Consider the following 26677-nt stretch of genomic DNA (forward strand, 5'->3'; position numbering starts at 1 on the left):
GGCCGTTTTCTGGAGGGCATTTCTAACTCTGAGCTCCTGAATTAGGAGGATAAATGTTCCCGACTTCCCTGTAAGAATTTCCTAATGATTCTACAAAGTGAGATCCCCCTGATTGCTATACACGTAAGATACTGACTGCTCATAACTACCACCCAAAACCCCTGTTTAAGACACACCCAAACAGCCAACTACACCTGTACGAGTTATGATGTAAAATCTTCATGCAGCTTTCTGATGATGTTGAACAGATGCTCTGATCTAACCTCTTGAACGTGTTTCATCTTTTTCAGTGGGAGGATATGCTATCGGGACATGTACAAATTATTGCGTTTAATCTCGCCTCCCCTGGGCCTGGGGAAGAAGTGCCCCAACAGGGTGGCTTATAAGGTTTGCACTCCCACGCAGTCCCTTCGTTTTCAAGAAAGAGGCTGTGATGGTTTTGGACTCTGTTTGTCTGTCTTCATTCTCTGCGTTTGGCAGAGAAACACCTGAGCACACATGCATACGACTGCTCACTGATCCTCTACTAACCACTAACGTCACCATGTCGAGTGCGCGGAAGCAAAGCAGCAAGTCAGGCTCAAGCAGAAAGCATCATTTTTGGGATGTCTGGGATGTTTGCCTTCTTCTAGATACAGAAGTGTGAGGAGTAGGAAGAGCAAGGAAGAGCTTTGTGCGCCTTGTTTTCACTGTGGTTACTGCTGAGAACCTGTAGCATGCAGAAATAGAGGGAATCTTAAAGGAATACTCCCTTGAAAATTCATCTATTGAAAGAGTTGCAAGGGAAGGATTGGAAAAGTTTGAAGCCGAACTTCTAATAATGAAAAACAAAAGCTTTGGGCATCAACATGCTTTCAAGAAACTCCCCAATTTATCCTGTTGTGTGTTTAAACATTTTGCTTGTTAAAGCTGTGAATAAGACTAACCAGGACTTGCAGTACCTTGCAAAAGTATTCACATAGGTGGCAGCTTGTCAACCGGGCGCTGCCGCCATCAAAATCACAGGAAAGAAGTGTAGACACAGTAAACATGAGGAGGAGGAAGAAAAGCAGAAAAACAACCACAAGATTCAATGTGTTTCAGGTTATGATTTTATATAAAGACCAGAACAAATGGTAAATGTCTTGTACTTGTATGGCGCTTTAACTTGTCCAAAGACCCCAAAGCTCTTAACACTACAGTCACCCATTCACACCCTGACGGTGGTGAGCTATGCTAGCAGCCACAGCTGCCCCAAGGACACAACAACCGAGACGGTGGGAGCGGGGGATCGAACCGGCAACCCGGCAATTGCAGGACATACAATTAATTGATAAAACGTTTTTCATGTGTTTTGTAACAAAACTCTGAAAAGTGTGGCATGCATTTATATTTAGATTCACACCCACAGACTCAACATTTTTCCCATTCTTTGCAAAACAGCTCCAGCTCAGTCAGAATAGATGGCAAGTGTCTGTGAATACCAATTTGCAATAAGGCTGGACAATTAATCGCATTTGCAATAAAATCACAATTTAAAAAAAAAAAAAAAACACAATTTTCAAAATCGCAGAGGGCAGCAATTTTTGTTTATGCAACAATTAATGGATCAGACCTTTAGGTGTCAATAATATGTTCAAAGTTGGTTTGTCTCCACATGGAAGGGAAGAGAGTTGATAATCTAATTTTATTAGTCGTTTTAGAGTTTATATAATCAGACTTTTTAACCAGAAAGGTTCAGGATTCTCTCCACAGCATTAAGTAGCGGTCGAACTGTTTAATACATAGACTTGTTTGTTGGTTGAGCTTTATGTTCAACAAGGATTGATGTCAAACTCAAATAAAAGCTGTTCACTAGAATGATAATATTCTGATTAATTAAAAATTGTTAAATTTCTTGTTTTAAATAGTCCTTGTTTACAAACATCTTTATCCACAGGACATTTTTGTTGCTTGTGGTTAGCGAGAGAAAAGTCCAAATTAAATCGCAATTATGATTGAAATAAATCACAATTTTGATTTGTGGCAAAATTGTACAGCCCTAATTTGCAAGTCTTGTCTCAGAATCCTAATCATCAGATTCAGGTCTGGACTTTGACTAGGCCCTTCTAACCCATGAATCTATTTTGATCGAGACGAGGGGTCTGTAACCTGTGGCTCTTTGGACCTTCCACAATCGTTCTTAATAACTTTAATAAAAATGATAAAGAACTCATGTTTTTAATTACAAATGTTCTAAAAAAAAATGCAGGTTTTATTCTTTAGATTTTTTTTCATGGGATAACTGAACTGCAATGCATTCGCTCAACAGGATGACAAAAAAGAAGCAGTAACATTTTTTAGTTAATTCTTTTGGTCATTAGGTTGGAAAATATGTGCATTTACTTACGCCATTTTCCACAAATGTCCACATAAAAGAAAACGTATCCGTCCTCTTTTTGCAAAAATGTGATGTTTGTCTTTATTTTAAAACTGAAAAACAGAAGTAAAACGGTGGCCCTTTAAAAATGACAGCAGATTTACAATAGCAGACATTTATTAAAGATCATACATTGTTTTTTTTCCAAAGGACCGTGTAATAATTACGGCTGAGAACTCATTTTATTAAGCTGGACAGAGGACAAAAAAAGCTATTTGGATTGTAAAGGTTGCAGACAGTGTGCGAAATACCTGTCAATATTTGGGGGGGTCCCCATCTCCCGATTGTTGCGCAATACCGATGTAAATTTTCTCAATATGCAGTAGGCCAATAACATTACAATGTCAAAGTTAGCTTTAATGTCAATTCTTCACATTCACCAGACATACAAGGACTCGAGAGGATGTTTCTTATTCACCAACAGTGAAACAGATAAAGTGCACAGGCACAACAGATAAGATCAGTTCCTAATACTAAAATTGAAACATTTTTAGTATTAATTGTTGTCAACGTTACGTCTTTCTTCTGTTTGGCACGCACATGGCTAATTTGCATCCGCGAATAGGATTGAATTTTTGAATTTTAAATACTGGACATGTTGAGCTTAAAAATTTTTTAGTGACCATTAGTGACAAAAAATATTTCATTTTTAATTTTTTTGACACAATTTAAGACCCCCTTTAAATTTTGCTTTTGAGGCTTTCAGAGGGTCTCATGGGTTAATCGGGGGGGTTGAGCCCCCCCGAACCCTCCCTGTATTTCGCACTCTGGTTGCAGAGCCCTGATCTAATCCATCCCATCGTATTTTTAAGGTCGTCGTCTCACTGGAAGGTGAACCTTCGATGCAGTGAGAGTCATTTTGCAGCCTCTAATAGGCTCTCTTTTAGCGTTATTGCTCCATTCGTCTTCCCATCAACTGACCAGTTTCATGATTTCATGATTCTGCCACCACCGTGTATCTCTGTGAGAGTTTAAAGCCTGTTGCACCCCTACATAACACCAGAGCACCTGTTGGCTGTCTCTCCTTCAGGCCTAGTGGGAATTTAAAAAGAATGGAGGTATGGGTTTCTGTCAACAATGACTGCTTTAGAGCTACTCTCCCATAAAGGACAGGGAACTGAATACAAATGCACGGCACACTTTATAACTATCTTTTAACCAGGTATATTCCTCCTTCCGTTTCAGTTATGGGCCACTTTGTGATGGTCGATCACATAAAATCCCGTTTAGGGTTGGAATATGAGAAAATGTGGTGAAATTCAAAGAGAGTGAATACTTTTGTAAGGTGCTGTGATCAAAGAAAAACTGTTTTACCTGCTGCAAGGCTTTCAGAGTCATGGTCCAGTTTTCAGAGGAGTACTTCTTTAAAGCAAAGAAATGTTCTTACCCAACACATTTCTTCCACCAGGTTCCTCCCATCACATCTTTATTAAAGGGAATCCCTCCCTCCTCTTCCCCTGGGATCCATTCTTGGATGAATTAATTCAACTGCAATGGCATTCCAGAGAAAAATCCCTGGAAATCTTATTAACAAAGATTTCTGTGTGTGTGTTTTTTTTTTCCTTTCTTTCTTCTTTTCCCCATTATCTGCCATTTTTCTTTTACCCCCTTCGCTTTGCTGCCTTAACCTTCAACCAACCCCGCTTTGTCCTCTCCACGGGAACTCTCCGTCCCCGCTTCGCCTCCTTCCCCTCCGCACGGAAGCGGCCGCATAAGTTACCGTGACATGTACGAGATGCTTCGCGACATGTCTCCTCCGCTAGGTTTGGGGAAGAAATGTCCTCCCCGGGTCGCCTATAAGGTAGAATCCCCGCTCCTTTTCTCCTCCGTCCTCTGCTTCCTCTCAGTCACCGCTGGTCCTCCGCCTCTCCACCTGCCAAACACCTTCAGGCTTCTGTCAGTTCGATGCACTCGGCTTCTTCTGGCCTGCTGTTGTGATGCTGTGTGTGTCTGCGAGGCGCCGAGGCTTCGTCCTGCTCTGTCAGGCTTTGTCGCGCGTCCTGTCCGTCCGCGGTCAGGACGTGTGAAACAGACGAGGGACAGATGAGTGATACTAGAACAGCTTTGATTTCTGGTTCTTCGGATTTTAGCAGCAAGGCTGGAAAAATTAAAGGCGAAGGCAAATCAACACGGCTCTGAATGAGTATTTGCTGTTATTTAGACTTAAGAGTTTCAAAAGAAGTAAACTTTGACATCAAACAAAGTAAATAGAAAAATGCAGATTTGAAATAAGGATTTGATTTATTAAAGCTACTTGAACAAAGCTCCGTCAGGAAGTTTGTCTTTCCATTGCTGTGGCGGAGTTTTGGCCTTCACTTTTTTAAACTGCCCTTCAATCAGATTTAAGTCCAGACTTTGACTAGGACACTCCAGTTTGCCCAATGTTAGACATGGCAGCTTGCTTCGGATCATTGTTCTGCTAAAAAAAAAAAAAAAAAAAAAAAAAAAAAAAAAAAAAAAAAAAAAAAAAAAAAAAAAAACAGCTGTGCTTGAGTCGATGGTGGCAAACAGATGGACGGACTGATTCAGGAAATTATTGTAGAGAACTGAGTCCATGGTCCCATCGATTACAGGAAGTAGTCCTGGTCCAGCGTGTTTGAATGCTGAAATTATGCTATTTTTCTGAAAAGCTGTATTTCTCCTGATTTAAAGGGACATACGTCTTCCAAAAAGTTGTCCTTTGTGTTTTGTCAGCAGTGGTTTTCAACTCGTAACCCTCCCACGGAGGCCATTTCCGCCCAGTCCGTCTGTCTTTTCTCACACTAACAGAAGCAAGCGAGATCCGCGCTGCTTCACGTGTCATCCTGGATTCTCTTGGGAACCTCCTGGATGAGTTGTTGATGAGTGGCGGTACCCCGTCTACTCCTGAGAACGTTAACTGGGATTGTGGATAATGTCTATCACTGCAGTTTTCTGCAGCCCTGAAGCCTTAGAAACGGCTTTCTTACACTCGCCAGACTGATAGATGTCAGTTTGTTTCTCATCTGTTCAGAAATGTATGTAGTTTTGGGGCGTAATGAGATTATTTAGCCTACTTCCTGTTGTCAGACAGGTTCTAAGATTTTTCTTGATGGACGTGGATGTGTGCATGAACTCAGCAAATACTTTTTCACAGCACTGTATGTTTTGTTATGTAGTAGCACAGACCTAGTCCCCTATAACTCCTGTGCCTACAATTATGCACCCTGCACAAATTATGCACCCTGCACAAATACCCCCCCCCCCCAAACCCCTACAGGGACAGCCATGTAAAAAAAAAAAATACTATTAATTCGAATACTTGATTAATGGGTTGGAAAACAAAATCCCCACAGTTGTAAAAAAAAAAATCTTGAAAATCATTGTGACTGAAGCAAATTTTTTTATTCAAGTTTTCTTTTTAACGTCATTCTCTGTGAATTTCTATTCGCTTTCTGTAACTACGTGTGAACCCTGTGGCGTAAATATGACGCAACAAAAAATTCCATTTCCCTTAGTCCCTCTTCAAAATGGGAACCACAAGAGAACATGCCATTCAGATGAAACAGATTATTTTTGATTGTCTGAAGTTTGCAAACGGCTACAAGAAATTAACTGCTGACTTGAATTATAAACAATCAAGCCAGTAATTAAAAAATAAATAAAACTACTGAAACTGAAACACACATGGCTGGACCTGATATAACTTTACCACCACACAAAATCATTAGATTAAAAATGGAGGTTAAAAACAAAACAATAAAGCACTCAAAATTAGATGCTATTTAAATATCAGTCAATTATTTTGGATCACAAACATTAAGATGCAGAGTTGCTGAAATGCTGCTGGTAGTTTATCTAGTGATGGTCAGACGAGACTAACATTAAACCTTTGAGTGACAAACTCTCCAGGTGGGTGTGGCTTAAAACAAAGGCTGAAAACTGGGCAGATTGGCCAATTGTAAGAAAACAAACAAACAAAAAAAACAATAATTCCTTAACGCTGGACTCTTTGAAGCATTTCCAAATTTTCCATGATGAGATAATCTAGCTGCAATAGTAGAGTAATCGACTTTAAGGCTTTTTACACATCTTGAATCGGGGGGGCCTTTAATTGATGAGGGTCTTTTCCTCTGACCGTCCCATAATGACCCTCTGCTGTGATTGGACGGCTGAGGCCCGTGTTTGATTTTGATCGGGCAGTCGGAGTCGAGTGTCCGTCTCAGCGGTCCTCAGGTAGCCTGAGTTGCAGCTGCTTACCTCCCGACATGCAGGCTTAATGCGAGTGTTTCCAGCCTGTGCACAGCTGTCACATCCAATCAAAGCTGAAGCGGCCCTGCCCTTGCCCCAGTTAAAGACGCCGGGGCCCTGACGTGACCGCGTCTCCAAATATAACTCTTGTTATTGTGAATCGACAGGGAAAGGCACAAAGACACGGACAGAGCGATTTATTCACCTCTTTTTTTTTTTTTTGGTTATTTCCTGTTTCCCCTTGTTTTCTGAAGCATCCTGCTGATCTAGCTCCCGGCTAACCTGGGCCAGATCTCTAATCAGCACGTTAACGTGTTTGTTGGGGACTTTTAGCCTCAGGTTTCCTCCTCTGATGCTCTGTCTTCAGGCTGGGCTTCCTGTCTCCTTTAATGACATTTATTTCACATGCTTTGGGCATTTCTCTCCTATTTTCATTTGAATCAACACTCTGAGCATGTAAAGCGTTTGCCAAAGAAAGCATGTGGCCCCTGCTCCTCCTCGTTTCATCCGTTTCTGTGAAGATGTGCATATTTTTACCTCATCGCCACATTTCACGCTGTTGCACTTTTTAAATTCTGCATCTGTGCATCAAACTGGCTGGAAGTTGTGACAAACCACCACACACTGCCTCGAACATACAGCCACGGTGTGAGGGGGAGGTACTAATTCAAATATGCATGTGTGCAGGAATCATTGCTCTGCCGTACTCATAAACACCCAACACTACAGTTCTCCAAGCAGCTGGTGGATTTAGGGGTGATTTCTTTCCTACCTACAAACGCTAATTGAAACATTAAAGCACCGAGTTAAGGAACCTGGAAGAGTAAAGCGTTGGGAGGACTGGGAAAAGGTCAGAGCAGGCACTGTTGGATGCTCCTGCAGCCGCCTGATTCATGCCCTCAGGTGCTCTGAGATGTCCCAGCTCCTTTCAGACTGAATCATTTTAATATCCCTGCACTTATCTTCATCAGGACCAAATTATATCTCTATCAGATCAGTGCTTCTGGATGCTTTCTCGATGCTTTACTGTTTCTGTTTGCAAATTCTGGCAACGGGTCTTAAATATCCAGGTGCATCTCAATAAATTAAATTTTTAGATCTTTGATTCAAAAGCGGAAACTCGATTCGTTAGACACAGCCGGGTCTGTTTGTACTTATTTCCAGTTTTGATGATTTATGTTTGCAGTTAATAATAATAATTTAAAAAAAGAGTATAACAAAATTAGAATGTTGCGTAAAAACAACTATAAAAAAAGGGCTTGATATAGAAATGTCATGTTATGGCCAACACAAGGTTGCTAGCTTACCTTAAGGAAGTAAAGTTTAGTTACTAAATACTATATCCAAGCATACAAAAGGAAAGGTTGGTGGAAGGAAAAAGCGTTTTAGCGAAATGTCACAAGCAGCAGAAATACATGCAGTTGTGTGCACAAAAAATGTGAATATTAGACAACTACAACAAAAAAATAAATGTTCGACTTTTTTCATTTTATTATACAACCTTATTTTAACAAGACAATCGCATTGAGGTTAAAAACCTGTTTTTCAAGAGAGTCCTGGCCGAGATAGACAGCAGTCCAGAAGAATCATAAGAACGTTAAATACATTTAGAATACAAAACCAAGAAATCTGAATTAGGCTCAAATCTCTTTAGTGTCCATTTAAAAGCTCTCAAAGACATTCAGTCTGTTACACTTCTGTTATTTCACAGCATACAAAAGGCGCAGGATAAACAAAATCTGTTTCACCCATCGCAGTATGGGCAAATGTTCAAACATGAACAGAAAGAGTGAGGAACTGTATTTTTCTGGGCTGGTAGACTGCGGACTCGACTGTTTTTCTTCTTAAGTAACGCTTCTGACGTCTGATTCAGGATTGGTTTCACATGAGGAACATTACGGTTGTTCCCCATGTCTTGATAAATCTATCTGCGCTGGTTTTAGAAGCTCTGATTACAGCCACGGTGCATGGCTTGTAAATATTCTAGATATGTTGCTGCTTGTTCCTTTTTATACCGCACTTTTTCCTTCCACTAAACCTTCCATTAATGTGCTTGTGAAGAAGTGTCTTTAACGGTGGCCCTTTGGCTTACATTTTACACAACAACTATATTTAGTTTTTTCACTACCTGTAAGCCCTAATCATCAAAACACGCTAAATTAAAAGTTTGATATGATCATTGTGTGTAATTAACCAATATAATACACATGTTTCACATTTTGTATTGAATTATCAAAGTAGATAATCTTTTTCAGAATACAATAATTTACTGAGATGCAGCTGTAAAGAATATCTAATGTTATATAAAAATTTAAAGGCGCTAATTTTTTAAATACTGGAAAAATTTGTCATATAGGATACAAGTCAAAAAATAACAAAATCACAGCAAATCCTCACATCAGATGAGCTTGGACTATAAAAAAGAAAAATCTGGTGCTTATTATAAACTTAGTTTGGTCCTTTCATATATATACTATATATATATATATATATATATATATATATATATATATATATATATATATTATCACCATGGATTAACTCACCCCTTGAGCTTAAACTGGAAGATTTTAATTGATCAAAATTATTGTTTAGTGCTTAAAAATGGTTTTCATGAAATACTTACTATATCCGGTTTCTAATTGTATTTAAAACTACCAGTTTCTGTTTTTTTTTTTGTAAATGTCTCCAGGCAGATGGAGCCAAAAACTGAAAAGATTTCTTTTCATGTTTGGATTTTAGGCACAGAAAGTAAAAGTGCGTTCTCACAACCAAGACACCACTCCAAGACATTTATACAGACCAAATAAAGCCGAAGTATGCGGTCCAAGCCAGGACTTAAAGAAGTGTGCCAATGATGCCGTCCATGGGTGGCCAAGGCTGTTCGCCCCAACTCGTTCACCAACGTACAATTTATGTGTGAAACCTTTTAAACCTGTAATGAATCTTAAATCTCCTCAAGAAACGATGTCCAGTGGAGACATTTAAGAGAAGCACAGATGTATTAAATGTCACCATAATCCAGCACTGACACAGACGTAGCATCAGCCGGGCGAGGATTAAACAGCATTCCCCTAAAATTCAAATCTGTGCTCCCATTTCTTGTTTCTTCATAAAGTTGCACATTTTATTATTAATAATAAAACTGTCTCTATACACAATCAAAATAGCATCCATGTTGATGATGAGGGTTATTTCCCCTTTTACTTCCACTGAATTACCAGGGATAATAGACGCCGAGCATCAGTTCTCCTCCAGGTCAGAACATTGATCGGCAGCTAAATCATTCATCGATTAAAAGGTCTGGATACCAGATGCTGACTGCTTGGTCCAGCGGCTTCAACCTCCAGTCCTCAGGGGCCGGTGTCCTGCACCGTTTAGATGCAACTGCCTGCTAGAGAGACAGTTCATCAGTTTGATGCGGGCGTGTGGGGCAAGCGACACGTCTAACGGTTGCAGGACATCGGGCCCTCGAGGATCTGAGTTTGGGGACCACTGGCTTTGAGCTTTTCCGGTGAGAGGATTTGCTGTCTGTGACCATAATTTCTCACCGTTCACGGGAGAAAGATAAAAATTAAGAAATTATATTTCTCTGCATGCCCGAGTGGCTGTAAAGCTTTCCCTCTTAGATAGTTTTTGCACTTTGGCAGAGCGGTGCAAAAACAATCAGTTGCTTCTGCAGCTGTTGATGAATCCGGCACATTTTAGCAGGACTGAACGTTCCGCTTTAAGAAGATCCTAAACCCTTGCCTCCACCCTTCTGCAGCGACTGGTGAGAATGAACATGCCGATCGCTGAGGACAACACCGTCCATTTCACCTCCACGCTGATGGCTCTGATCCGCACAGCCCTGGAGATCAAGCTGGCATCCGGTGAGACTCACATGTCCCCCGCTGCTTTACTGACAACCCTGAGGTGAACGTGCTCCGGTGTTGATTTAACGTGTCTGTGCGTCTGTCCCGAGGCGTGCTGGCGCAGCGTCTGTGCGACGCCGACCTGAAGAGGGAGATCCACCGGGTCTGGCCCAACCTGCAGCAGAAGACCGTCGACCTGCTGGTGACGCCGCATAAGTGTGAGCCGCAGTTGGTGCCTGGGCTCTGAAAGCTGCCCTTTCTCAGCTTTTTCTTCACTTTCAATTCATTTCAGTTGTGTGTAGCACCGATTCACGACAACACGTCATCTCAAGAGACTTTAAAAAAGTCATATTCAATCAAATCGTCCAGACAGGCCGATTAAAAGGTTTCTATCTAAGGAACACCAGCAGATAGCATCCAGTCATTGGCTTTCAGCGTTAACTCCTCCTGGATGAGCGTGGAGCCGCGGTTCACAATTAGCTGGCATCGTGTCGTTGCAGCAATCCCTCATACCGAGCATGCATGCAGCGACAGTGGGGAGGAAAACTCTCCTTTAACAGGAGGAAGCCTACAGCAGAAACAGAACCAGGCTCTGTGTGAACGGCCATCTGGCGCTACCCCCTAGGGGTGTGAAAAGACAGAGCAGAGACACAAAAAGAACACCGAACCGCTGATCCACACCAGGAAAGAAAAGGCAAAGTTATTTATATAGCACATTTCAGTACAGAGATGATACAAAGTGCTTTACATGATTAAAATGTAGGGGAAATAACAGAATAACAGCAAGTAGGTATAAAATGTAGAAACAAAATAGAACTTAGGAAAATAGGAGCTAAAAGCAAACATCCTAAAATATTTGGACTACAATGTTGAACTTGTGATGTTTCAGTAAAACAGTTTAACTAGAACAGTCAAAGGTAATCCTAAACAAATGTGTTTTTAATCTTGATTTAAAGGAACACAGGCTTTCAGCACTTTAACAGTTTTCTGGAAGTTTGTTCCAGATCAGTGGAGCATAGGAACTAAATGGTGCTTCTCCATGTCTGGTTCTGGTTCTGGTTCTGCAGAGCAGGCTGGAGCCAGAAGACCTGAGTGGTCTGGAGGGCTGATGCACTGATAACAAGTCTGTGATGTATTTAGGTGCTAATTCAGGGATTTATAGACTAACAGAAGGATTTTAAAGTCTATTCTCTGAGATACAGGGAGCCATGGAAGGACTTCAGAACCGGGTCCATGTTCTCTACGTTCTTAGTCTTAGTGGAAGGACTTCAGAACCAGGTCCATGTTCTCTATGTTCTTAGTCTTAGTGGAAGGACTTCAGAACCGGGTCCATGTTCTCTACTTTCTTAGTCTTAGTGAGGACGCGGGCAGCAGCGTTCTGGATCAGCTGCAGCGTTCTGATCCACTTTTTAGGCAGACCTGTGAAAACACCGTTGCAGTGATCAGTTCTACTAAAGATAAACATGGATTAGTTTCTCCAGATCCTGCTGAGACATCAGTCCTTTAATCCCGGAAATGTTCTCCAGGTTCTAGAAGGTCCACTTTGTAATTGTCTTTAGATGGAGGTTCAGGTCTGAGTCCATCACTACTCCCAGGTTTCAGGCCTGATCAGTGGTTCCTAGCTGAAGCAGCTGAAGCTGTGAGCTAACTTCTGATCTCTCCTCTATTGGTGCAAACATTATTACTTCAGTTTTGTTTTTATTCAATTGAAGCAAAGGAGTACTTTCTATGAGGAAGAAAAAGCAGAGAGTTCATGGCAGCAGTAGCTCCTTAAGGGCTTTCATCTAGGAGAGAAACACAGTGAAGCAGATAAGCTGTGAGCCAGTATTTCAAGTCTAGAAAAAGAGAACACTAGCTCCTTTAAATGTTTAGAAGAAAGAGACGTGTGGATTATCTATACAAGAGGGCGACATGAAGTTACTTGCAGCAATGTTCCCCTCCAGGAAGGCGTGACACCTGAACAGAACGCGGGAGCAGGCAGAACTTCTATGAATACAGGAAACAGATTTAACAGAGTTAATAGTAGAGATAAACACATATAATGGATATTTGGAGAGTGCTTATAGGTATAGTAGCACCCTCGGCCTATAGGCAGCATAACCACAGACATAGCTGCCATTTCTATAACATATTTGAAACAATACAATGAAATCAATGTTATGGAGGTGGTTTTATTCATTGAGGTGCATAACTGTGAAGTAGAAGCAAGATAATTAGAAGTGGAACACAAATATATGAGGCAGGCTAATTAATTGGAGGCTTTATAATTAATTAATCATGATACATCGCATTTTAATTAAGTAGCAGTTTCTAACACAATAAGCAAAGTCTTTCAATTTCACTAAATCTCGTTAGTGATGTAAAATTAGTATTTTGATGATGTAGAGCGATTTCTAACTTGGTTTAGTGGAAACTTTCATGCTTTGGATCAAGACGATGTTACATTCATAATGTCTTGGTGCTGTTTTACACTTCAAGTGCTTCTTGATCCTTTAAGGTCGTATCTTAAATAAGACAAAGTTTAGGGAGTGTAAATAGTTCTCCAAGGCATATGTACATTTTACTAAAGTGATTTTAGTTATTTCTGTGTTTAGAGGTATGGTCTCTAAAATTAGATACACAAATAAACCTTTTTTTTGTAAGTTTCTTATTTTCATTAAGCCTTTTTTTCTGTTTTCTTCAAAGAACATTCTTTAAATAAGGAAGATTAATTTAAGGAATCAAAGACATTCTGCAGTATCTGTAGTTACATTTAATTCCTCTTCCTCCGTCCCTCAGTGTGCCTTTGGTGCGCCTCTGGCTCCACCTAGTGGCTGCAGAAGGCTACTGCCTCACGCTGTCTCCTCTGTGCAGATAACGAGCTGACTGTGGGCAAAGTCTATGCTGCACACATGATCTTTGACTACTACAAGCAGAACAGGGCCAAGAAACTCCAGCAGCAGAACCCATCAGGGATCTCTCAGGTACGGCGCTAAACTCACCGCAGCTCTGCTTTTTACGCTTAAATGTCAGTAGAAAAGGTTTCCTGTCATGGTGAAAAACATTCCTCTTTCTAATGTTATTCTTCATCGCTTCAGAAAAAAACTACATTAACATTACAGTTTGGCATGGTGGAAAAATATCTTAAATTTAGTCATTCTTTTTTAATTAAATTTTTGAAAAATTAGTCAACTGTATACATTTTAATGTAAAAAACTTTCCAAATGTATATCATTTCTTTTTTAACAAATTTAAAAGACAAAAAAACAACATGCATACAGTCTATGAACAAGTTATCTGGGAAACATCTGAAAATATGTTTGAATATTTTAATTTTATCCTGCTTTATTGTATTGAGTTTTTTTTTATCACTTTTACAGTCATTTTATTTTTAAACAACAGTCGAGATCATGTGTTTTGGAATTGGAGTTTTGTTAAGAGGTTCAGAAAACCAAGAAATAATTTGTGTTGCAAAACCATTTGGACAACCTCAACAGGGCATGATACCAATAAAAAGGACTAATTCAGTTCAATAGATTAAAAAAAACAACTATATTTTCTTCATTTATTTATGTCAAATAATTAGTTTTATTCTGAAGACATGTTTTTTTATATTTTTATTGTAATTTTTAATACATATCAAACAAACTATGCCTGTCTAATTTAAAGGGAAGCAAGACCTTGTGGCTTTAGTCATACCCCTTGAACTTGAGTAGAAATGGATGCTTTTCTTCTAGGATTTTATTTTAACTCTATTCAGCGTCCCATAACTTCTTATAGTTTCCATGTCCATGCTGAGAAGGAACATGCATGATGTCCGGTGTGAGAATAAAACTTACTACATCTACTAGTTTGTTGATGTGTGAAGTGAACCCTTGCATTGGCTTTTACTTGGGGGAATTAGAGTAAAGGAGGGTGAATATAAACACAAGTCCATCCTTTCAGCATCGTTTTCTTTCCACCTCACATTTACAGCCTGGTATGTGTGTTCCTAAAGCGTAACATCCCTATAAAGTTTCTGATTTTCGTCAGACAAAATGAGGAAAAGTTCAAGGGTTCAGACTGTTTTCACCAGGAATTTTACCAGTTTTTTTTTGTCTGTTAGGATGGTTCGAGACGTAAACATCTTGCTTGTAGTTTATAACTCTCTCAGTATCTTTATTTTGATGAAACTGATTAGAGTTAAAGCTTAGGTCATATATTTTTTCCTAAAGGAATTCACGATTCGTTGTAACAATAGACTTGATTTGAGAAAAATCTATTTTAGATGTAAAAACAATCCAGCAAAAATAATGTTAACTGCTTAGTTTTTATAAATTCAAATACAATCTTGTCATACGGATGTTGCCATGTTGTCTACCCCGCTATGCATTCTGGGTAAATTACATATGCTAGGTCCTTTAGCGCTAGCTCCATCCAGCCAAGATAGCAATGAGCAACGTTAAACATCTTCAGTTTGAACCGGAGCGCGTTAAATTGATGACAATGTAGTAATAATAATGATGATGATGATGATGATAATAATAATTGTGATTGATGGGGTATTTCGCTGCTACAGAGGGTTAAATGTTTGCTTTTTGCTCTTAAATGATGGATTTTTGCTCTCTCCTGCAGAGTAAACTGGGGGCGCTGTTCCGTCCTGTGCTGCCTTTCACTCACTTACACGAGGCGGCGCCACCAGTCAAGCCCCCTCCTCCCCCACCAGAACCTGAGCCAGAACCCAAACCAGAACCGCCACCCAGCACCACCAGTGCCACCATGAACAGCGCCACCACCAGGGACACAGCGTAAGACACCGTGCTTTAGCGCTAACTGAGCAGCAAATGAAAGTGTTTCTTCGGTAGCAGAGGCCATCCATCCATCCATCCATCCATCCATCCATCCATCCATCCATCCATCCACCCAACCCAGCCAGCCAGCCAGCCAGCCAGTCATTCCATCCATCCAGCAACCCAGCCATCCATCCATCCCCCCAACCCAGCCAGCCAGCCAGCCCGCAGCACCAACCCATCAGCCAGCCAGCCATCCATCCATCCAGCCAGCCATCCATCCAGCAAGCCAGCCATCCAGCCACCAACCCAGCCATCCAGCCCGCCAGCCAGCCATCCATCCATCCATCCATATAGGCATACAGACATACATACAGACAGACATCCACCAACCCAGCCAGCCAGCCATCCAGCCATCCATCCAGCCAGCCACCACCAACCCACCAGCCAGCCACCAAGCCAGCCAGCCAGCCACCAACCCAGCCAGCCAGCCAGGCAGCCAGCCAGCCAGCCAGCCAGGCACCAACCCAGCCAGCCAGCCACCAACCCAGCCAGCCAGCCCGCCAGCCAGCCATCCAGCCAGCCAGCCAGCCAGCCAACCAACCCAGCCAGCCAGCCAGCCACCACCAACCCAGCCAGCCAGCCAGCCATCCACCAACCCAGCCAGCCAGACAGCCAGCCACCAACCCAGCCAGACAGCCAGCCAGCCAGCCACCAACCAGCCAGCCAGCCAGCCACCAACCCAGCCAGCCAGCCAGCCACCAACCCAGCCAGCCAGCCACCAACCCAGCCAGCCAGACAGCCAGCCACCAAACCAGCCAGACAGCCAGCCAGCCAGCCACAACCCAGCCAGACAGCCAGGCAGCCAGCCAGCCAGCCAGCCAGGCACCAACCCAGCCAGCCAGCCACCAACCCAGCCAGCCAGCCCGCCAGCCAGCCAGCCAGCCAGCCAGCCAGCCAGCCAGCCAGCCAGCCAGCCACCAACCCAGCCAGACAGACAGACATACAGACAGACAGACAGACAGACAGACAGACAGACAGCCAGGCAGCCACCAACCCAGCCAGCCAGCCAGCCAGCCAGCCAGAGAGACAGCCAGCCAGCCAGAGAGACAGCCAGCCATCCAGCCAGGCAGCCAGCCAGCCAGCCAGCCACCAAGCCAGCCAGCCAGCCAGACAGACAGACAGACAGACAGGCAGCCACCAACCCAGCCAGCCAGCCAGCCAGCCAGCCAGCCAGCCAGCCAGAGAGACAGCCAGCCAGCAGCCTCCAGGCATCCATCCATCCACCAACCCATCCATCCATCCACCAATCCATCCATCCATCCATCCATCCATCCATCCATCCATCCACCAACCCATCCATCCATCCACCAATCCATCCATCCATCCATCCATCCATCCATCCATCCATTCATCCATCCATCCACCAACCCATCCATCCATCCATCCACCAATCCATCCATCAGTCAATCCATCCATCCATCCATCCATCCATCCATCCATCCATATATCCATCCATACATCCATCCATCCATTCATCAATCCATCCACCAACCCATCCATCCATCCACCAATCCATCCATCAGTCCATCCATCCATCCATCCATCCATCCATCCATCCATCCATCCATCCATCCATCCATCCATCCATCCATCCATATATCCATCCATACATCCATCCATCCATTCATCAATCCATCCATCCATCCATATATCCATCCATACATCCATCCATATTCCATCCATACCATCCATCCATCCATCCATACCATCCATACTCCATCCATCATCATCACATCCAACCAACCCATCCATCCATCCACCAACCCATCCATCCATCCATCCATCCATACATCCATCCATACATCAATCCATCCACCAACCCATCCATCCATCCATCCACCAATCCATCCATCAGTCCATCCATCCATCCATCCATCCATCCATCCATATATCCATCCATACATCCATCCATCCATTCATCAATCCATCCATCCATCCATATATCCATCCATACATCCATCCATATATCCATCCATACATCCATCCATCCATCCATCCATCCATCCATATATCCATCCATACATCCATCCATCCATTCATCACATCCACCAACCCATCCATCCATCCACCAACCCATCCATCCATCCATCCATCCATCCATCCATCAATCCATCCATTTGTGTTTTTTAGCTGTTTTTTTCTGCTGTTTTATTGGAAAATGTTCCACAACAATATCAATAAACAGCATTTACTAACGTGATGCTAATAAGTTAAATCTATTAAGGTTAAGCTGTGAAGCTTAACTCAGTTAATATGAAAACTCTGTGGTTATCAGACTAATAGAAGCTAAAGGAAATGCTTCAATGGAATGATTTAGAAAGAAAATGATGGGTTTGACTTTTCCATCCATCCATCCTTCCTCCTAACGGCCAACAGCTAGATATTTGCAGCACCTCGCTCCTAGCCGAAGGCGCTAACCTGCATTTCTCACTCGTTTCCGGACCAGGTTCTCCGTAAACATAGAGGTTCAGTGGGTAGAGTAATTACCTTACAGTCATTAAGGGTTCGGCTTAATTCCATTTTACCCCTGCCACATGCTCATGTGCCCTTGGGCAAAGCTGCAAACCCATCTTTGTATCAGTTTATGTCAGGTTTGTTTTTTTTTGTTTTTTTTTTTACAATGCACATTTAAAACAGCAGCATTATCCAAACTGCTACAGAGGTACAAAAAAAAAGAAAAAAAGAATTGACGGCAAAGTTCAAAAGGGCAAAATAAACAGGAACAGATCTGGATCTAAGGGGTCGGCTCATAATGCCTCATAACCCTGCAGGAGATCAGATACCCAGGAGCCTGTCTGTTCAGTGCCTCATATCATCAACAGTAAGACTATAAAATGAGCAGGGAGCCAGGGAAGAGAAGCAAGGACCGGGGAAATGTGTGTTTCTAGTGTTGTTTTGCTTTTAGTGGTTAGTATGACCAGAAAAAAACTATTTTACTTCATTATGTTTACCATTCCCCTTTAGAGGGGCGTATCTTCATCCTGGTTGCTTCACACCAGGAGGCCATTGTTTGATAAGGCCAGCAGAAGTACGTCAGCAGCCGCAGAATCAGATATAACCCCCCCCCCCCCCCCACCCCAATCTTAGACAAGAATTTCAATCAAGACAGTCCAGGAGCATCCAGCACCTCGACTCAGACCCATAAAATAATATTCATGGTGTCTATTTCCAATCAGGGAATGGATAAGATCCCATCAAGCTTGTCCAGTTGAGCAGAAAACTGTCCGTGGACAAATAAACGGAGACAGGACAAATTCATGAGGAGATAAAAACCTCATGTTCTTTTTTTTTTATTTAAGTTAAATGAGTCTTCTCAGGACTTGTTACAGTCTTTATAAAATACATTTTACTTAAACGGAGGACACCAGATATCTACTTGCTCTTTAATATTGCTTAATTTTGTCATCGTTTTAAAGGTTTGCAGTGAATTTTAATGGAAAACAAATAAAAACGACTCGTAAAGCCTCTCCCCACTCCCTCCCTGCACAGACTGAACCAGAGGAGCAACATAAAACATTCCCAGTCTGGAGATTTCTCCCAGCCAGCTCAGAGGCATAAAGCCCGGAGGAGGCTGCAGAGAGGCCAGTCGGAGGATGTGCAGTACGTCACCAGAGCACAGGTAGAGAAACGCTCTGCTGTTTCTGATTTCTCTCCTCCAAAAACTTCCACTCATGTGGTTTTTCTTTCAGGAGCAGCAGGCTGACCCAAAGCCGGGGGAGAACATGTCCGACACGGAGGGGTATCCCAGCCTGGAGGGCCACACCCGGGCCGCGTCTCTCCCTCGCTTGAATGCCGAGTACCACGTAAGCTCTTCTCCTGCTGAAAGCGTCTCTGTGTGTCAGTCAGCGCTCTTAAAAGTCTCCCCCGGTGGGATGAAATATGAAATATGAAAATAGGCTGCTGGGATAGGAAACAGTGGACTGAGGCAGAGCCGCTCCCTGTCTGCCCGCATCACATCAGCCCGCCGACCTAAAGCGGCCCGACGCCATCATCTTCTTTACCGGGTCAGAAACAACAAGCAGGACGGCAAGACGTTCATGTCTAGACGCACAAAGTCTCACTTAGGATCATATCGCTGCATCGCAGGGTGGAAAACCATTTATCGCTTTTTTCCCCCCCTCATCACTTTGTTAGTAAATGCAGATTATTACCAGAAGTATTTAATACCTTGAGCTTTCTCTCTTCTTGTCACGTTAAAACCAAAGACCTGAGTCTCCTTGTGGCACCAAGTGCTGCATAACTGTGAAGTGGAGGAAAAACAATACATTATTTCTTCATCTGTTGTTTTTACTCATAAAAGTCTTAAAAGTGTGACGTTTCATCCGATAAACCTAAATAACACCCAGTGATAGCAGTTGCTTTCAGAAACCATCTAATTATATGTTAAATAGAGTCCATCTGACGGTCATTTATCCTCAGTATGAACGCAGATGTTCTGGGAAGGTCTCAGAGGTTTATTGGACCAAGGAGCCCAGCAGAAAGGTCAGGAAGGAAGCCGTGGAGAAGTTTAGACGACACAAACACAATCCCAATCCCAAGCTCATCTGCAAACCAACCAGATATGAAACTCACAGTTAGACAATTAACCAGAGAAGCTGGTACCTCTGGAGGAGCTGCAGACGTCCACAGCTCAGGTGGAGGACGCTGTAAACAGGACAACTATTGGTCATGGGCTCCCCAAGGCTGGTCTCAGTGGATGAGAGATGAGAAGGAGGCCATTGTTGAAAGAAAGGAATTAGAAGTCCTGTTTAAGGTTTGCCACGAGCTGTAGGAGACCATCCAAACACGAGGAAGCAGCTTCTTGTGAAATTCTCTTTAATCTAACACTCAGCATCAGGATTAACGCTCCTGACAGACCTTAAAATAAGTAAAATGTTCTTAAAATTCTTAAAATTTGGGTTTTTGTACTTGATTTGAGCAGGTAAATGATTTTATCTGCCAATGGAATGAGTATTTTGACCCCTAAAATAAGATAGACATCCTGCACTTGTAATAAGACAATGGAGATGAGTTGTTCCTATTTTAAGTGCAAAAATCATATTCCATTGGCAGATCATCTTATTTACCTGCTCAAATCAAGGACAGATACACTCATTTTAAGAAAATTTTACTTATTTTTTAGTTCAGTTTTTGCAGTGCATCCTCCACTGTGAAGCATGGTGGTGGCTGCATCATGGTATGGGGATGCATCTCTTCAGTGGGGGACAGAAACGCTGGTCAGAGCTGATGGAAAGACGGATGGAGTTAAGCGCCGGAAACATCTGAAAGAAAAAAAAAAAGCTGCTAGAGCCTGAAAAAGGCTTGAGACTTTGGTGGAGGCTGAGCTTCCAGCAGGACAACGACTCCAAACATCCATCCAGAGACGCAATCTTCACGCTTTGGAACGCCATAGACACGTCTAGAACTACATTAACTTAGAAAGCGACGTTAGAGACTCTTTACATTCACTCTGACTGAGATTTAGCATCTTTACTAAGAATAGGCAACTTTTTAGTCTTTAAATGTATAAAGCTGATAGAGACTTGCCTTAAAAGAGTTATGGCTGTAAATGCAGCAAATGGTGCTCCGGCTCCAGGGATGCTCCAGCAACACTTTTTAGATCTTAATTTATTGATAAAAACTGTATAGTTTTCCTGCCTTTTCACAATCATGTTTGTTTTACCACACACGTTGACAATACATTAAATGTTGTAACATGACAAAATGAGAGAAATTCAAACCTTATCGAGTTTAAAAACGTAATATTTCCATATTAAACGGTGTGAGATTTCCTCGTAAAATCAAATTCTTATCAAGGATGTTTATAGATAAATTCCTCCAACTGGAAATACTCCTTTATTAAGCTTTCCGCTTTTATTGTTGATGCTTTTAAAAAGATGTTTTGTAGTAAATATTAATCTTTTTGTGTTAATGGACACCTAAAGTTCAGAAGCAGCGCTCATTTCTTTTTTTTTTTTTTTTTCTTTTTTTCTTTTTTTTTCCCCCCCCCAGTGTCCTGTCTAGCAATGTGGCAATAAAAATTGATATCTTAATGCCAAATAGAGCTCGACAGATTTTACTTTCACAAGTGGAGCAAACAGCTTTCGCCATAATGCTCCGCTTGATTTGTGCGTGTAAATAGCTTTATTGTGATTCCTGCAGGGAGAATTTCAAATTATATGGACACTACAATGGGAAAGTAGGAGAGTAAAAGAAAAACAAGAAGAGAAAAAAAAGAGAAAGAAGAGGTGAAAGAAAGAAGAGATAAAAGGAAGAGAATGATAAAACGTCCTCTGTCTGCTCCATCACCTGGAAAGAGACACAAAAAGAACAGCACAACCAACAGACATAAAGCAACAGATACAATCGTGTAACACCTTGATACCATTGCTAAATCATATGTATTATTATTTAAGCTGACATGTGTAATGTGATACCTAAAAAAAAGTAAAAGAAAGTAAATAAATTATAGCCTTTCTGTATATAAGTGAACATTTAGCGCTCATTTCTACTATTTTCTGTCCGATCTGTTCCCTTAAATAATCTTTACTTATTAAAAATTATAATTTAGCATAACAATGTTTAAAAAATGTCTTCTGACATCAAATATCTTAGGTGTATCACCATCACTGATGGACCTGCTCTAAGTGGCTTTTTAAACTTTTGAAAGACATTTAGATATGATAAAAGATTAACACATTATTTTGTTTGGGTAAATCTTTAGATATAATGTTAGAGTGGGACACATTTTAACTAGACTGAAAACAATTTACTTACATTTCCAAAAGCTTGGTCTGTATTTACTTTCCTGTGCAAAAGTCTTAGGTCACCCAGATTTTTCAGCCAGGTATTTGTTTTGATATAAAAAAAAATTAATGGACAGAAAATAAGTTAGAAAATAAAAAATATGTCTTGGTGCTTGATGTTAGAGACTTAAAACTGGTTTACAACTTTAGCACCGTACTGTAGTTATCAAAAACTGATCAGTTGCATTTTGAATTTGGTTTCAAACCTGGGATTAGTGCACAAATCTAACACAGAATTAATAACACATTAATTGGACAGGAAACCATGTAGAGGAGGGAGGCACAGTGTTTATAACACCTCCGACAAATTATTTTATCTTTTCTTTTGCAGTTAAAGCATAAAAACTGATGACATATTCACCAGTTAGTGTATATTTATTAGTTAATGTAAATAACCTTTTTCTGTTCTTCTTTTAACAGAGGATAAATTATTATTACATATATTATTGTGGCAGTTTTGCGCTTTGTTTTCTAACGTTGCTTTTTACTTTTGAGGCCAAAGTGTCGACTAAACCAGTTGTGCATGACTCCGGTGATGTGTTCAGTTTTTATTTTCTGTTAATCTCATCGTGTGACGTCGCTGCTCTTCTCTGCAGCGACTTCTGAGGATTTGTTTCCCTGTTTCTGGATTTTTTTCCCCCCACCTGTCGGATCTCGTCTGCTCAGCTTTACTGTCTCCATGTCTCGTCCGTCACTTTCTCTCCGTCACCCGTCTTGACCCCATGGTTCTGGAACATGTGCTTTCCTGCTGTTTACGTTGCATTTTTAAGATTTTTAAACAATTCACCCACAATGCCTTGCAAGTTTATTTCCAGCAGGTCACTTTGCAACCACAGACTTCAACAGCTTTATTGGGATTTTTATGGGATAGACAAAAAGTAGTGCACAGTTGTGAAGCCAAATGGAAAAACCATACATAAATTGTTGATTTTGTTTTACAAATGAACCTCTAAAAAGTGTGTTGTGTATTTATAGTCAGCCCCCTGGAGTCATTCCGCCTTTTTCTGCAGGTGCAGCTGTAAGTCTTTTGCCTCTTCTTAAGATAAGATAAGATAAGATAAGATAAGATAGACTTTATTGATCTCACAGTGTAGAAATTCACGTGTCACATTGGCTCAGTAATCAAAAGATTATGTGATGAGATGAGAAATGTCATCATTTTTCAGGTTTGACCTCAGAGTGTCAATTGGATTAAGGTCTAAGCTTTGACTAGGCTCTTCTATCACATGGTTGTGCTCTAATCTAACCTATTCTCGTGTAGCTCTGGCTGTATGTTTAGGGTCATAATCCTGTTGGAAGCTGAAACTCCACCATAATCTCAAGTGTTTTGCAGCACTTTAAAGGTGTTCTTCCAGTTTTGTCCTGAATTTTAGCTCCACCCATTTTCCCATCAACTCCAGACAGCTTTCCTGTCTCTGCTGATGACCAGCGTCCCCACAGCCTGATGCATCTTCCACCCTGCTTCACCTTGAAGAGTGTGTGTTGTGCAGTGTTAGTTATTCCTACCCTGGCTTCTATAAAGTTTCTATAAAGTCTTTCTTCTTGCTGCTCTTCCATTAGGGCCAGATTTGCAGATCGCATGATTAGAAGTGGTCCAGTTGATTAAGTGAGCCACAATGGGCCTCTAGGCTCTGACTCTGGCGCTTTCCTTGTCCAGCCTGTCGGTTTAGGTGGACTTCCATGTTTTGGATTATGGACTTTGTTTGTAAGTAGATGATTTGGGAAGACTGCTGGTTGCACAGGGTGTTACTTTTATTAGGGGAGTCAGAGTTAAGACGCCTGAATATCGGCACAGAACACACATTATGAAAACCTGTGTATGATTTAATACATAAAGAAGTTGAAGTCTGTGGTTGAAATATGAGAAAATAGGAAAAGGTTCCTGGGGTGAGGATATTTTTCCAAATCACTGTATGTGTAGTTTTTTTTTTTTTTTTTTTTTTACAGAAATCACATGAAAAACGAGAGTCATCAACATAAGAGCCAGACTAGAAATCAGTTGCAGCTATAATTATGCATGCTTTTTGTGAGGAGGTAATTTCATGAAATCGCTTTTAAAATTATGTTTATTGTTTTATTGGAGGTTCACCAGAAATTATGCCCGAATATTCAGGAGGTGTTCTGTAGGATCCAAACAGTAACAGAGCTGGGAGACGATGTATAAACACAGAAAATATACACAAAGAGTTCGTTTACCAGAAGTATTTTCACTGGTTTTATCTGTTTAAAGTAATAGGGAGTAGTTCTTGATCAACAGTAGTCGCGGCTTTCTCAGAGCTTGTTTATGTTTTTCAATTAAATAATTATTTTTCCCAGTTCCAGTCCAGTTCTTCCATCTGTTAACACATTTTGTATTTTGAGAGTTTGCTGGCAGCTGAGAGACTACAGGCCCGACTGGTTCCTTACAAAGTTGTCTTGGTGCACAGAAATAGTCTCATGAGTTTAAATGCCTTTTCAGGCCAGAATGATCATTGGGTGAAAGTTAAGTTCTTTAATACAGATCATTTAACAGATAATTGTTCCTCTAGTAATAGTCAGGTACTCGCCTTTCGATATAAATCTGGAGATCAAACCTTTTTTAAAAGACCATAGAGCAGGGGTGTCAAACATACGGCCCGCGGGCCGGATCCGGCCCGCCGAACAATTTAGTCCGGCCCTGTGGCTAAATGCATTATCATTAAAATGAAAAAAAAAAAATTCTTTTTTTTTTCTTTTTTTTTTCTTCCAGTGTCCTGTCTGGCAATGTGGCAATAAGATGCCACAAAGAGCTAATCAGATTTGACTTTCACAAGTGGACAAGATAAAAGGAAGAGAATGATAAAACAATTATTGAAAAAAAACATGTACTTTGTTTAATTGAAAATATGCAGTTCCTATTTTGTGCTGTGTTTTAATTAGCAGATTAAGCTTCACGTGTGGAAAAATTCAAATCATTTCTTAATTTTTATCTGTTTGATGTATTTTGTCATGCAGGACAGTGTTTTTAAGTTCCAAAAAATTTGAATAATTGTTTTTCAACATTGTATAATCACTGTGATCAGTTCTTATGCATAATGCACAAGTAAATGTTTAACTGAGTAAAAGTATTGTTGAAATTGCACATACTTTTCTTAAAAACGCTGAGGTTATTCATAATATATTGTGTAAAAGTGAAATTAACTTAATATAAAAATCAACAAGTCCACATTTATTAGTTCTATTTAATCTTGCAATGAGTTAACTCGTGTGGCCCTCTTCAGATTAAGCTGTATGTGGCCCCTCAACCAAAATGAGTTTGACACCCCTGCCATAGAGAGATCTGATGGCTTGGATAGAAAATGTAAAGAGTTCAATATGAGAATTTAATCATTTCAGGACCTAGGGTGCCGTGAGGGACTCCATATGTAAGCAGCAGAAAAAGATAACTTCTGTGTGTGGAGAATAATTGTTTCTGTCTAATACGCATAAAACCACGTAAAAACAGTCAATGAGAGGCTATTCTCAAAATGGCTACAACTTAAAAACCAATCATATCCGTTTAAAAGCTATGTTGAAGTTTTGGACAGCAGGAAACTACAGGAACAGCCTCATCGTTTTAAGTCTCTATTCTCCACTTCTGTCTTCCCTTTCTTTTTTTTTCTTCTGTCGATGCTCACTGCTAATGTTTTGCCCACCTCCTCTTGTGTCGTGCTGTCTGATAGCGGAGCCACCCTCGCCACGCCCCCGGGACCCACCTGGCAGTATGTACCACCTGTTGCGCCACCTCTGTCGCTTCTTCTCTGTCCTCCCCTCCCTCTCCTCCTCCTCCTCCTTCTCCCTATTTCCCGCCTCTTTTCTCTTTGTGTTTGCCCCATCCCATTGCAGAGTTGACACCCTCCACAATGCACCAGTCACTTCATTTAAATGTCAGTAAAAAAAAATAAAAAAAAAACGACAGTCCTTTCAGCATATGCATTTACGTGACCCATTAAAGCCATACATCCTTAGAAAGGTATCTGTATGTGTTCTCAGGGTATGTCAAGCTCTCTTTCCTGCTTTTCAACCAGTTGCTTCAGCAGTACAGTGCTACTCTTTGGTTAAATGTGGACGTGAGTGTTGGTGTCGTTTTGTGAGAGGTAGAGACAGTACTGCTGCTCTTCTGTTTTAAAGAAAAGAAATGTCTCTTAAAACATGTTTATTATTCTCATCTGTGCTGATTTCAGTCTTGAAATCTCACGTGTCCCAATCAATGCAAAAGGTGGAACAAAGAAGTCTGATTCCAAGACTCTTTCAGACTTTAAATGAAAGTTTGAAAGTTTCGCATCAGTCTTTGCGATCTGAACAGAATTAGGAGAAAGGATGGCACATCTAATGAGATTTTAAGACTGTTTACTAACTAAATCGACTGTGTTAAGATTAGTTTCTTAACATGACGTGTCGTCTTTGGATTCTGGCTGCAGCACCAGCTCAAAGCTAGGAGCAAGAGGAACAGGTCGACCAGCTGACCTACCTTACAAAGATTGCATAACCATTTACCAATATACAGACAAATAATTTAACATTTTAAATCTCTAAGATTGGCCATTTTGTTTTAAATCATTCACCAACATTTTGGACTTTGAGATTTTGCTTCTGTTCCTCAAGTTCCCAGTTTGACTGCTG

General features: G+C 41.1%; 1 protein-coding gene across 8 annotated transcripts in view; it reads left to right on the top strand.

Moving 5' to 3' along the window:
* cacna1bb (calcium channel, voltage-dependent, N type, alpha 1B subunit, b) overlaps nucleotides 1-26677 on the top strand; it is a 228843-nt gene that overhangs the window by 191299 nt on the left and 10867 nt on the right. For 5 of the 8 annotated variants that reach the window (XM_036140040.1, XM_036140038.1, XM_036140041.1 and 2 more), the window contains 8 exons: nucleotides 291-387; nucleotides 10374-10479; nucleotides 10572-10679; nucleotides 13315-13424; nucleotides 15055-15227; nucleotides 18762-18891; nucleotides 18962-19075; nucleotides 25738-25776. In XM_036140040.1, the coding sequence (XP_035995933.1) occupies nucleotides 291-387; nucleotides 10374-10479; nucleotides 10572-10679; nucleotides 13315-13424; nucleotides 15055-15227; nucleotides 18762-18891; nucleotides 18962-19075; nucleotides 25738-25776 (877 nt within the window). Of the gene's footprint in view, nucleotides 1-290; nucleotides 388-4102; nucleotides 4200-10373; nucleotides 10480-10571; nucleotides 10680-13314; nucleotides 13425-15054; nucleotides 15228-18761; nucleotides 18892-18961; nucleotides 19076-25737; nucleotides 25777-26677 lie in introns of all 8 variants that reach the window. The other 3 variants (XM_036140039.1, XM_036140042.1, XM_036140044.1) reach the window with 2 other exon arrangements.

This window comes from Fundulus heteroclitus, chromosome 8 (assembly GCF_011125445.2).
Source record: "Fundulus heteroclitus isolate FHET01 chromosome 8, MU-UCD_Fhet_4.1, whole genome shotgun sequence".
NCBI classification, from domain to species: domain Eukaryota; kingdom Metazoa; phylum Chordata; class Actinopteri; order Cyprinodontiformes; family Fundulidae; genus Fundulus; species Fundulus heteroclitus.